Raw genomic sequence first — 13,631 nt, 5'->3', positions numbered from 1 at the left:
CCTATCATAGTAGGTGCCTTAGGTATAATAAAAAAATATTCAGACAAATACATAACAAAAATACCAGGACTTACAAATATATATAACATACAGAAAATTGCACTACTGGGTACTGCACACATTCTACGCAAAACACTTTCAATACAGTAAACATAAGAGCACCACAGCAAACCACAGCACATACCCAAGGCGCACAGAGCTGCGCTCGGTAGTGAAGTGAAAGCACGTTATAAAAATAAAACTACTGAACAATAATAATAACAACAACAACAGAATACATAGGAAAAGCATTAGAGAAAAGGAAATGATAGGTAGATTGCACGAATTGTGGAGAGAGTGAGAAGTGTATGGTGAGAGGAGGGCAGTGGTTAGAGGTACATATGTGTGAGTCAATAAAAAGTGCTTCAGGTGAAAAGAAAAGATAACAGGTAGCACCACAGATAGGGTGATCAATGGAATGTGAGTGGAGAAGGACAATGTTAAGAGCAAAGGATGAATAACAGGGAAATGTTTTCGCAGAGTCGGAGAGGAAAATTGATTGCACAGAAATGGATGGCGAGATATATAAATTCTGTCTCCATTTAATTATAGCAGCAGCAGCGAACTGCAGGTGTTAGGAGGAGATGAAGGGTTAGTAGGAAGGTTTGATAGGGACAAAGGTGAGAGGTCTGGTAGTGTGCATATACATTATGCTTCCAGGACCTAATATGTGGTCCGTGAGACCATATATTATTAATCATCTGGTAAAGTAAGTTGAATAAGTGGCTCTCCATTGGTTTCAGGATGAGCATTCAATAGTTCAATCAACTGAGATACAAGCTGATTGAATAAACAGATAAATGGTTGAGTATTCCACAAGCTTAATGTATGCTTAATGCAATCCTCATGTTAGATCAACATGATACTGTGTGTCAAGGCTGTTTTTTTTTTTATTACAGATACAATCAATTCAGTAGACTCTGCACAGGTTCCATCAACCTAAGAGAAGGGATTAGTGACAAGTGTTATTGAGAAAAAGAAGAGTCAGAATGAAAAGGTGATAGGGTATAGGTTGTGGAAGAAGTGGTATCTAGGGTTAGCCTACATTATAAGGACAAGTATGGATGGAAAGTGTGAGAGAAATGGAAGAGGACAGAAGCAATAGGCTTGGGTAGAAAGGAATCTTTAGAGTATTGTTGAAAGGAAGAGAAGTGTGGAGGTTGGGCAGAGGATTGGATGAGAAAGGTTGGTGAGGGTGCAAAGAAACTGTGGGGAAGAACCAATGAGAGACAATGATTCAGTGGGTGAATGCTGCAAAGGCTCCCAAGGTTGCACAGAGAGTGAGAGAGAGAACAGCGGATGGGTGCATATCTATATATACACAGAGTATTCAGGCTAAATTTGACTATATATCTCCTTTTTTTTTTTGTCAGGAACTGCTTGATGTATAAGCAAACAGTCAATGGCATTGGAGAACATAAAGATTAAGGTTGTAGTTGAGAAAAAGTTAGCTGACATGGAGGACTGGAAGCCATCTGAATACTGGAAAAGAGTTACCTGTATCATGATGATTCATACCAGATATCAAAATGCCAATATCAGGACTGCTGAATGCTATAAGACATGACAGGGACAGCTGCAACAGAAACTTCAAAGCCATGGCCAGCAGGAAGGGACACAGCAAGTGTATCACTGCAGCTGAACATTGAAACTCATCTCCACATATTTGAACAGGGCCTGAAGCTCTATTCAGATGGAGAGGGTTGCTACTGGAATGTTATGTGTATAGCAGCAGGATTTGACTCCTTGTCATACCCCCAGAAAGAGTTAAAAGTGGTTGTCAAGAGACACCACCACCACTACCACTTGTGTCTTCTACTATAACCCTGGGCTGACCTATGCTTTGTAAGTAAACATAGTACATGTAAATTGTGTGACAGCCCATTATATGTAAATATATGTACATATGTATATCATCATCATCATCATCATCATCATTTAACATCTGTTGTCCATACTGGCATGGGCTGGACGGTTTGACCAGAACTGGTAAGCAGAACTGCACAAGGTTTCAGTCTGGTTTGGCATGGTTTCTATGGCTGAATGCCCTTCCTAATGCCAAACATTTTACAGAGTAAGCTGGGTGCTTTTTATGTAGCACTGGTATGGATGCTTTTACATGACACTGGCAAAAGTTCTATTATGTGGTGCTGGCACAGGTGCTTTTTATGCGGCACCGGCACAGGAGATTTGCAGGCCAATCCTCTTCAGCAGTTAGGGTGGGGGCAGATTTGACACTTCTGCTGTTGAGGACAGGTCTTCTTGAGCATGGTAAGGTGCCAGATATCAATGTATGTATGTACGTACGGGCATGCATGATGAATCAGTGCCAGGCGTTGTTGGCAGAGTGTAAAGAAGCGGCCAGAAGGCAGCAGAGAAATATGTCGAAAGAGAGGAAGGGATTCTAGAAAGTTCCTGGCTCTGGGTAAAAGAAAATACAGGAAGATCAGTTAATTATGATTTTATTCAATATATTCCCCTTTCAGTTTTGTACACTTATTGCAGCGGTCCTGTAGTTTTTCTAAGCTCTGTAAGAGATCTCAGAATGTTAGGCTGCCAACCAGGTCTTTTGTAATACCCTTAAAGCCAGGAACTTTTCAGTACCTTCTTGTATATATGATGTGTTTCATCTAGCAAATTCATTCACAAGGCATTGGTCAACATAAGGTGCTGCACAGTGTGACTGAACCTGAAAGTACATGGATGCAAAGCAAGCTTCTTAATCACACAGCATTCCTGAGTACAAAGTATCATAGGACTTTATATTCTTGCTTGCAAACTGTATGTTTGCATTGAGAGTAATCAATTGAATTATTTGGACATGTACTTAAGAATTTCTCGACTCTTACTGTTCATGTTAGTGACAGGAGGAAGAATTTGACTTCAAAATGTACAGGATCTAAACAGGTACTACAAAGTATACTAACTGAGCTATTTAGAGTTCTGTCAATCAACAATCTGGACTGATATTGGTTCTTTATTTGTCAACTTCAAAAGGATAAAAGGCAAAGTTGACTTAGATGAAACCTGAACTCAAAATGCATTGAACTGGAACAGATACAGCAAATAATTTTATCCAACATTCTATAATTTTGCTAATTCGATACTAATATGTATCACTTTTCATTCCCCCATATACGATTTGTGTTTCATCCCTCCAGGGTGAATAGAATTAGTACCACTAAAATACTGGGGTGAATTCGTTTGAATTCCACACCAAAGTTTGCTCCTTTGAACCTGTGTTAGAATTATTGGTGTCTTTAAGTTGGTAGTTTTTCTTGTCAATCATTTCAACTTTCTACAGATGTTGTACTTTCTTCCTTTCACTGGTTAAAGCTTTAAGCTGTGCTTCTACACAGTGATGTTAATAAATGCATTTGTGAAGGCAGTGAGCTAGCAGAATCATTAGCATGCTGGGTAATATGCTTAGCGGTATTTTGTTTGTCTTTACATTCTGACTTCAAATTTCACTGATGTCAACTTTGCCTTTTATCAGTGAATTTAATCGATAATTTGGGATTGATTAAATAAGTACCAGTTGAATGCTTATCCCTTCTCTGAAATTGCTGACTATGAGCCAAAATTTAAAATCAATATATGCAATTGTGAAAGGTGGTAAACTGACAATTGTTAGAGCATCAGACATAAAAATAACCTACAGGTTTTCTTAAAGCTCTTTACGTTTTGAGTTCAAATCATGCTGAACAAAATTTTGCCTTTTGCACCCCGCAAGGACTGATAAAGTAAAGTGCCAATCAAGTACTGCCCTTACACCTAAATTAGAAATCATAAAGTGGTGAGCTGGCAGAATCATCAGAACATCAGAAAAAAATGCTTTGCAGTATTTGTTCCAACTTCACCTACCATCCTGAAATTAAAGTATCAGTGAAGAAGCAGGGATGGTGGCATCAACCAAACTTCTCCCCTCAAACCTGCTAGCGTTGTGCCTAAATCAGAAACCACTCTATGTATTTGTGAAGGTTAGCAGTATTCTCTGCACTCAGTGATTTCTTTTTGTTTTTTGTCTTGAATTACCAAATAAAAAATATGGAGAAGGGAAGTAGGAAGAGTTTGACACTCAAAATCTATTTGAATTACATTAAAAATTTTTGTTTGACAGATTTAAAATATTTATTTATAAATACATACATTTTGGACTATAAACGAGGTGTCAAATCCAAAGTTATTTGCCAATAAAGTTTTAGGAAATGGAAGTATTCAAGTTCAGTGTGTTCTATTTTTCATGGAGTATCATTGAGTGCTAAATTAGACAGTACAATTCTGATTAGACTTTCTGTTGTAAATAGCAAAATATATCCTTGTGATTATAATTTAGTGGAGGAATATTTGATTGGCGATCCAAAGATGGTTGCTAATCACCTAGGTGGGGACGGCAATAAGTATACATGTGTATCTGCATCCAGCATCTTGTTAATCCTTAGAAAAAAAATTCTGTCACCATAAAGAAAGGCTAATTCTTTAATTATAAGGAAATGGAAACATTAAGTTTTGTACATTCCAGTCTCTTAGTAACCTCCAAGATCTTACAAAATTGCAAAGAAAAACTAATGTATCAGTTTTAAAATTTTAGAATTTCAAGAAAAACTTCATGAAACTATGAAGTAATTGAACCTTAGAACAAATTTTATGCAACAAGGAAGAAGTGTTTCAAGACCGAAAGCTAGCATATAATTGTTATTTGAAACACAAGACACAAATCACTGACCAGTGCTACCCAGAGCTTGCTTTAAGTATTGATTACTTGGGCATTTACCTAGGGTGTCATGATTTGTGTTTGACATTTCTGAAATAAAAAGACAAAATGAAAATAAAATAAATACTTTAGTCTGGTATTTACATATTCAACTGCTAATGAAAATTAAAAAAAAACACTTTAAGAGTACCAAAATTCAACTTGCCAGGATAACCAGCACCGTTAGGGTAGGTTCTGTGACTACCCTATAAGTTATATTTGGAACTTCTTTCTTTGCCAAAAACTTCCCAAATAATTTTGATTGAAAGGGAGTTATAAATGATGATATTCCTAAGAGACCATAAAATTTCCATTCTATCATTCAGTCCTTTCTTAGGAATGACGTCTTACTAATAGAGTGTTGGTGGTGAAATAGTTGAATGGATAAAATATTTAATTAACAACTTAACAATGTGTATGTTTATTGCTCCAAGTTGTTGAGGTTACTTAATGGTTTAATGCTTCAATTTTACTATTTTAGACTAATGTCCAACAAATGGGAAAGTTTTTATCAAATCTATTTTAAGTTACAGATTCCATAACAGTAACCAGTTATCATTTGAAGACGTAATTTCATCATTTGCTACATACGAACAAATAGAATTAGAAGTCGTACAAAAGCAAACATGTCTCTTGCATTAGATAAAACGACACCAGCTAATTAGGTTGGTAATTGACCTGACAAAAACGTGGACCTCTGTATAGTTGTTTGACCAACTAGAAATAGCCACCAAAATCCCCCTTTGAATACACATGGTATTCTTGAAAAGCAAAGGGGGCACATTGGGTAATGTACTTCAAAATATGCAATGCTCATGGGGACAGCATAGTCATGGTTAGAAAATACCCTTGATCACAGGTTTACCTGATCAGTCATGGCTGATTTGGAGCTAAATATGTCATATATCTAAATTTTTAAAGTGAGTTATTGCAATAATAATTTAAATTTTCCAGATGATTAATCTATTTTCTTTCATGTTTTACACTAATAATCGGCATAATAGATACAAGCTGATATTAAATGTTTACACTTTTATTACTACTATAAGTGTCTATAAATTTATGGCTTTGTGCCAAGGAAACCATTATTATCGTTAATGCATGGAAAATGTGGAACATGTAAATTCATGGCATCCATTCTATTTATAGTATATGATTATTTTTTTTTTATGCTTTTGTTCAGAAAGTAAGAAGTTCAGCTTTATATGTATGCATGTGTGTGTTGTATATATATATATATATATATATATATGTGTGTGTGTGTGTGTGTATGTATATATATATTTTTTTATTAGCACTTCATTGCAGATATCTTTACACTTATGACAGTTAATCCATAATCATAATTAATTCACCCATAAATTGATTACAAGATGTGAATTAATGGCTAACTCATTTTTCTTGTTTGTTTATTGGGGGGAAAATGGCATGTCTAAAATGCAGCCCACCCACTTTGATAGCACCAGCACTGAATTTTACAGAGGGAAATCTTTCATATAAAGAAGAAAGGAAAAGAAAAAAGAAAAAACATGCACAGCAAAATCAACAATTGATATTTCATTTTTTATGTAAATATGTTATTTTTGTCTCAATAAATTTATTATCAAGAATGGAATCGTAGAATTGTAAATCCAACATTGAAAATGGTAATTTCGCAAATAATTTTTCGGAAAACACCAGAAAATCCCTCTCCAGTATGAAAACCGTAACTATCAACGGTGTCTTTATTTTCCATGTAACAAACATAAATAGAGAGTGAAAACGAAATTGTTAAAGTCTAAGAGAGAATAAGTAGAATGTAACACGAATGGAAGTGAAAGACGAAAAGAATATCGCGGAGAGGAGACACTATAAAGGCGGGGACTTCTAGCTTTGCAGCTGACTTCCTGTTATATAGCGTTATGACCGGAAGTAACGAGACATCATCATGCGCGTACCTGCTCGGTCATATCTATTAATTTCTAACCAATTATCCTCTTGTTTTTTTTTCCATGTTACATGTCGTATATGTGATGAACCAGTCTAAAGTAGTTCTTTTTTTTATTTTTCTCTGTAATTTTTCAATCAAATAGGAAATTAGCTTCCTGTTATGTGATTTACCGATAAATGATATTTAATAACGATTATCGCTTCAACCTATGTAAAAATAATTATTTGTTGAAACTTCTCTCTAGTTAAAAAAGCACAGATTTGTTTCTGTGTTCACATTTTGATATTTAGGTTTGTTTCTTTCGTCGTACAGTTGTCTGTCATTTCTTCCATGTGTTTATTAATTTTTCCTGTGTGCGTGTGTGATGTAAACTCTATTTAAAAAAGAAAAACTTTTGTGTAGTTGAAACTCTGTACTTTATAAGTTAACTTTAAATATCTGTTTAAATTAATTATTTTCATTAGATATTTTAAAATTACAATTTTCATTTAAATGTATAATTGAAATAAAGTAATTCTATCGATTTCTTGATAAGTGGGGTGAATTATATTAAGATAAACTGCTAGCTACTTGCAACCATCGATTATGACTGACAATGCATTTTGCTTGCAATTAACCTGCCGCAGTAGCAGCCGTGATACATTTACTGAATTTGAGAAACTTCGGCCTTTTAGGGCAGCAGTGGTTCTCAATCTTTTCTGTTCCGTATCCCCATGAAATGTTTAATTTTCGCATCCTCTACAAAGCTAATGTCACACGAAGATGTAAAAGTCAATTTTCTATTAACTAATTATTTTAAAAAATTGAATAATATATAGTACTCTGGGTGAATATCTTGCCCCCCCCCCTCAATGCTTTTGACTCAGTTCATAAAATGTAAATTGAGCTGTTCGTAAAAATTGTAAACAGTAAAATCAATTACAACTGTGAAACAAAATTCTATGACTCTTTATTCCTGTCTTTATCAAAACAGATTTTATTTGCTGATTATGATCTGTAAGTCTGATTGTAGATTCAGGAGATTTTTAGCTTTTGTCTTAATAAAAGACAATTGAATCCATATTCGCACAAGTGTGTCATTTTAAATACAATGAAGATACAGTCATTGGTCATAATCTTTTAACAATTAAACCTACGTTTAAAGTTTTCGTGTGAATAAAGTTATTTTTAAGAGTGAGTTAATCATTTTATTCCGATATGATAGAGTGTATACTTTTCCCTTTGTCGTGGCCCCAAGGGAAGTGGTGACACCCCAACTTAGATGCCCTTAATCAAGCTTTCGCAACGGCTTCGGTAGTGAAACCTCAGTTTTTAAGCGCGTAACTATGTTTTATTCAATATAAATTATATTGTTGCTTATGTTTTCGTAGTTTTGTTGCTACTTTTTCAAATTTTCACGGCTACATATATTTTATTAGTTTCAAACAAAAATATTTCATTTTAGTTTCCATGATGGGTTAGAATAGCACATGGAACATTCTATTGTCTCTGTGGCACTTATCATAATCATTTCTAGGTGGTGGATCAAAGAGGCAGTTCAAAGATAAGCAGAAGAGGAACAACATTAATATTAAACGAGGAGAATATATCCACTTTGGTGGTCTCACTGTTGGAATGGTACTGAAGATAGGGAGGAAAACGTTACGAAGCACTACCAAGAGAAGTGTGCTAAAAGTAGTACTTGATCTTTTCAACCAGGCATTTACATGTCCCGTCTGCGAACCGTAGCAAGCACACCAAAGTTGGGATGCACATTCATTAAAACATTCAGAAATGAACATAGTCGTTATCACATATGATGGATGAACAATCTTATGCAAATCAATATATAAATTATATGTAGTTCAAATTTACAGAGAACAACAGACGAAGACAGGTGTAGTAACAAAAAGCAGGTGTATTAGTTCAACACTCGGTAAGAATGGAAAAATCTTTTACGTTTCGAGCCTACGCTCTTCGACAGAACGGATTAAGAAGAGGGGAGGAGGAGAGAATGAAAAAAAAAAAAAACAGAGAGAAAAAAATGTGTAGGGATTCATGGTTCAACATGATGAAACAGCCAGAGTAGCCAGTATATATGTACATAAATATATATAGCATCAAAGAAAGAGCTTCTACGTGGCCACTCGATCTGCTAGAAACAATAACTACATTTTTATTATATTACACCCTATTGTCTTAAAAGATGTCTGGAATATCTTCAAGCACAGATCTACATCATCAACAACAACACTATATAACATATGTAACCAAACTAGTACCCTACCTCAAGTTACTACCTTTCGCCAACCTGAGGGATTAGCTTAAGAGATGTAGTAGATAACACTTCCAAATAATACTTGCACAAATACAAACACACATGCCTGCACACACACAAGATAATAAACGAATATATATATATGCACACATGCACGCACATTTTCTTGACTTGTATTTGTTTACATATGTTTATCAGTTATTAAATTACATAATGACCCCAATATAACTAAGTGATATGGCCTGTCGCGAGACAGGCAGGCCTAACGATCTATGATACAGCGAAGAGTGTGAGAGTTGTGCGTTTTATATATTAAAATACACAACGCATTGGGTTGCAATTTAAATGATGAAATCGAGACCAGCAAGCAAGTAAACGACTTCACAGCATTCACATGCTCCACCTCTTTCGTACAGCTACACTCCACTCCAAACCTGCTACTCAAACCTACACTTGACTCACACTTACATCCAACTCTCCCCTTACTTTTCAATCAGCATTGTTACAGTTGTCATGTTCAGGCTGCTCTCGTCAGCTACTCATGTTTCTTTCGAGATAATGAGAATGTTTAACGGACTAGGCCTGTTAGTAACAAAGATGACCATTTTAAATGAATCCGATTATTCCAAGTTTATTTTTTCCCCGTTCATTTAAGGAGATTGTTTTGAAGAAATATTTTTTCAGTTTTTAGTTTGAATACAATATCTTCACTCCGCTACTAAGGGCGGCGACGAAAGTGGAATATAGCTTTAGTGTGCTTAACTGAAAGCAGCAGCATAGTAGCTGGATAGGCATAGACGGGTCAAGGAGGCTTTTTTTTTTTATAAATTTAAGACTCTTTTACAGAATTGATTCGTAAAATTTCATCATGGTAAGTGTTTTAAAACGTTTTCTTTTGGTCTCTTTTACTAAAAGTCATATTTATGTAGCTTTCACTGATAATATATCCGTGTCGGGATTGTGTAATCTTAAAACGATGTGCCGTTATTAAATGTCGAAGAGAGAAAGTCGAGTTGGCGTACATATGTGTGTTATTCACAGTGATTCCTTTTATTGCTAGTTCAGTACAAATCATTTCTTTTTCTCGTTAAAAAGACAAACACACACCCACACTTTAACTACTATCATTTTAACTTGTTTTGTAAGACATTCAAATTTCCGTTCGCAGACAAATAATCTATGCTAAAGAGAGAGGAAAATGCAAATTTAGAGAGCGATCCTTTCTGATCGCTATATGTACATGATCTGGACCACATGTAATTCACATTGTTTTGTATTAAAATAACAGATTACGATTTCTACACATGTATCTGGCATTATATAGATTTAAATATGTACTCTCACACACCTATAGAGATACTAACGATTTTCCTAAAACTAGCTTTCCATATTTCTCTTTTATTAATCATTAATTTTCGTTCGAAAAATTTCCGTCCAGTTTATTACCATTGTTATTGAATTGTTTCAAGCAGATTGTGTAGGAGACGGTGAGAATGTTTCGATTTCACGAGCTTAAACGTTTTTACACTATCTTAATGAAATTCAGAAGGGGTATATTTTGTCTTTTGTATCTATATTACGTGTGTCTTTTTCGATCGAAGAAGGATCCAGTCTGGTGTGCAAACTGACTGACTGACTGCTTTTGCCTTGAACTGTGCTTTAGCTAGGAATACTCAAAAAAAAAAAAAAAAAAAAAAAAAAAAGGCTAATGTAGGTGGTGTGTAAGCTTTTCAATATCAGTATTTTACCTGACAAGTTTGCTTTATGGTCCATATTAAAACAAATGTGAGAGAAATCAATTTAATAAATGGAAGAGGAAAATTGTGACATGTTCTTTACACGGCATGGTGTGTTTCGAATTAGAATGTTAATTTTTCTAACGATCGACTGCAGATTTAATGCTAAAGGCAACTAGTCACACCAACATGTATATATGGAATGAGTGATGGATGAAGAGAAGCGCTGTTATTTCTACTGTGTAGTTGTAGTTAATCTCATATTTCAAACTGTCATTGCCCTGTCGTCAGCACGTATTTTTTTTCTGTAACGGTAGATTTTTAGTGTGCTTTATGAATCTTTTTCTCATAAACCAAGCGATTGGCAAAGGGAGAAGGAGGGAAAAAAAGAAGAAATTAATGGTGGGAGGAGAAAGAAACACCTATCCTAAGTAGAGATAGTCTTGTTTGTGGGTTTTATACCTATGTTTCAACTGTACAGTCAAATTACTTATAGTGTCATGCCTCGTCAAAAGGAACGAATATTTATTATGGTGGTGTTATAGTTTGGATGTAGTAGACTGACTGATGCCCGCTTTCTCTATGATATAACCAATAAACTCTCAAGCCATCTTGAATTAGTTGCATTGGATTAGGCTCTTCTGGCGATGTTTTGTCTGCTGCTACTTCTGATTTCTATCCCCCCCTTCCATCTCTCTCTCCCTTACACACATACTCTGCTTTCCTCTTTCCCTCTCTCTCATCTCACTCACCCTTCCACTGTTTCATCAAATATATGGCCGAAATATCTCTCTGCCTGGTATATGATGATGTGTTGGTAAATAGTTTATTTTCAGTTCAGTTCATAATAATAATTCGACATTGCACGTTCTTGTAGGTTATTTGAATCATCAATGTTCGACATTTTTGAAATGGGGAAGGAGGGTGCAGCGACACATAGAAATAGAAAATTCAATTCTGAATATACTTGAATAAATAAATGTAGATGGAATAGCTAATTCTCCATCCTCAATGTGTATATTTGTGAACATGTGGACGGGTGAGAGAAAATTATAATTTTTCTTACATTATAAAAGAAATGAAGTTTATAAAATATCATTCTTTGAATGTGAGTGTTTAGAGTGAAAATGATCTATTGTGTTATTTAAAAACCATCAAAACATAACTCATGTATCTCCATGTACTTGAATATCTCTATTTGCTGACACTACATTCACGCATACACATTTACAGACATTTGCTATCACAAAACGGCGTTAGCTTGTGTGGGCTGTATGATATCAGCCTTCATTTTCTGGGGCAGTGTTTCAAACTAGATGCCCCGTCTGTTACCACTCAAGTTACCGTCTACGACAAAGAGATACGGTGTGATCACATTGTGTATGTGTGTGTTTGTATGTATGCATATATATATAATATATATATTTATAATATGCACGCAATATATGAATATATATATATATATATATATATATATATATATATATATATATATATATATATATGTATATATATGAATGTGTCTGTATAATATGCATACTTACAAATGCGTATATGTACACATCTATAACCATGCGTCCGTATATAATTTTGTACATACATGTATATGTAGAGTATATTCAGATGTATATGTATATTCATATGCATCCGTATGTGTATACATGTAAGTGTGTATATACATATGTCTATATTTGTGTATGTATATATGGTTATACACATGTATATATATATATATATATATATATATCTTTATATATATATATAATTTACACATGTCTATATGAATACGTGTATGTACATACATACGTATTCATATACACGAATCCCTGACTTAATAAGAATTCCTGATTTACATGCTTTCTTTATTGTAACCTGTTTTAACAGGAGATAAATTCCATACAACATGATCCCATGTGAAAAAATTTAAATCTCCTATTTTGTTGTCATAGCAACCGCTGCTAGCTGGTTGTAGAAGCCTTTTTTTCCGTTTTACTCTGTGACATCACTTCTTTTTTTGATTTAGAACATTTTTTTTCTTCTGAATAGTAATTGAGAAGAGGGAAAATGAAGGTTAGAATGACTGCAAAAATGTAAAGTTGTTATTTCAGGGAAGTAACTTAATTGTAAAGTTGTTATTTCAGTGAAGTAGATTAAAGTCATAACAGTGCCCATTTAGACTGGACGAAGCAATCGTATGCACCATTTGAAAAAGTAAGTCGAAAATTGTAAGAAAAATGACAGATGGTTTCATCTTAGCAATGCAGTGAACTCGAAATTGGAACAAGATAACAGAAATGGACTGAAAATTAATTAGTGGCATTGAGCAGCTTTTGCATTAAAACAAAAGCTTTGAATCCACTACTGATCTTGAAAAGAGGCAACGAAGTAACAAAAAACAAATTTTTATAGGCAGCTCTGGGTTGTTTTTAAGGCTTCGGAAATATGTCTACTTATACAGTGTAAGAATTTAAAGCAAATCCACCATCTCTGTTAAAGGCATTACAGCAAGCATGTTGCTGAGACTGTTTTATTTAAAGGAAGTGTATTCCCTCAAACTTTCCTTGCTGAGGAAGATTAAAAAAAAAAAAAAAAAGGAAAAAACCCATACCAATCCTGATTATAAAGCGTCAAAAGACAGAATTGCAATTTTAATGGCAGGAAATGCTGGTGACAACTTTAAACTAAAAGCCAATGGTTATCAGCTATACATAAAATGAATAAGCATTCAAAGAGTACAGTCAAAGTAGCATGGTGACAGAACTCCTTTTTGAAGACCGGTTTGAGACTTGTTTCTGCCCAATTGCGAAAGAAATGTTGTTTGAAAACTTTGTTGGTTTTGGATAATGGGTATCCTCCTACTGAGAGAATTGTGCGAAAATGTGAAGATTGTATTTTTGTCCACAAAACACATTTTGC

The 13,631-nt window shown here is 34.5% G+C and overlaps 1 protein-coding gene across 1 annotated transcript in view; it reads left to right on the top strand.

The window, feature by feature from the left end:
• Window positions 1-9,338: 9,338 nt before the first annotated feature.
• Window positions 9,339-13,631, top strand: part of LOC106874410 (AT-rich interactive domain-containing protein 4B) — a 96,561-nt gene continuing 92,268 nt past the window's right edge. Inside the window, exon 1 of the mRNA XM_052973473.1 lies at window positions 9,339-9,850. Coding sequence (XP_052829433.1) covers window positions 9,848-9,850 — 3 coding nt within the window. The 5' untranslated portion in view covers window positions 9,339-9,847. The remainder of the gene's footprint in view (window positions 9,851-13,631) is intronic.

The sequence above is a fragment of the Octopus bimaculoides genome, chromosome 16, assembly GCF_001194135.2.
Source record: "Octopus bimaculoides isolate UCB-OBI-ISO-001 chromosome 16, ASM119413v2, whole genome shotgun sequence".
Taxonomy (NCBI): domain Eukaryota; kingdom Metazoa; phylum Mollusca; class Cephalopoda; order Octopoda; family Octopodidae; genus Octopus; species Octopus bimaculoides.
The sequence above is the reverse complement of the archived record's forward strand: the minus strand, read 5'-3'. Positions and strand labels throughout refer to the sequence as shown.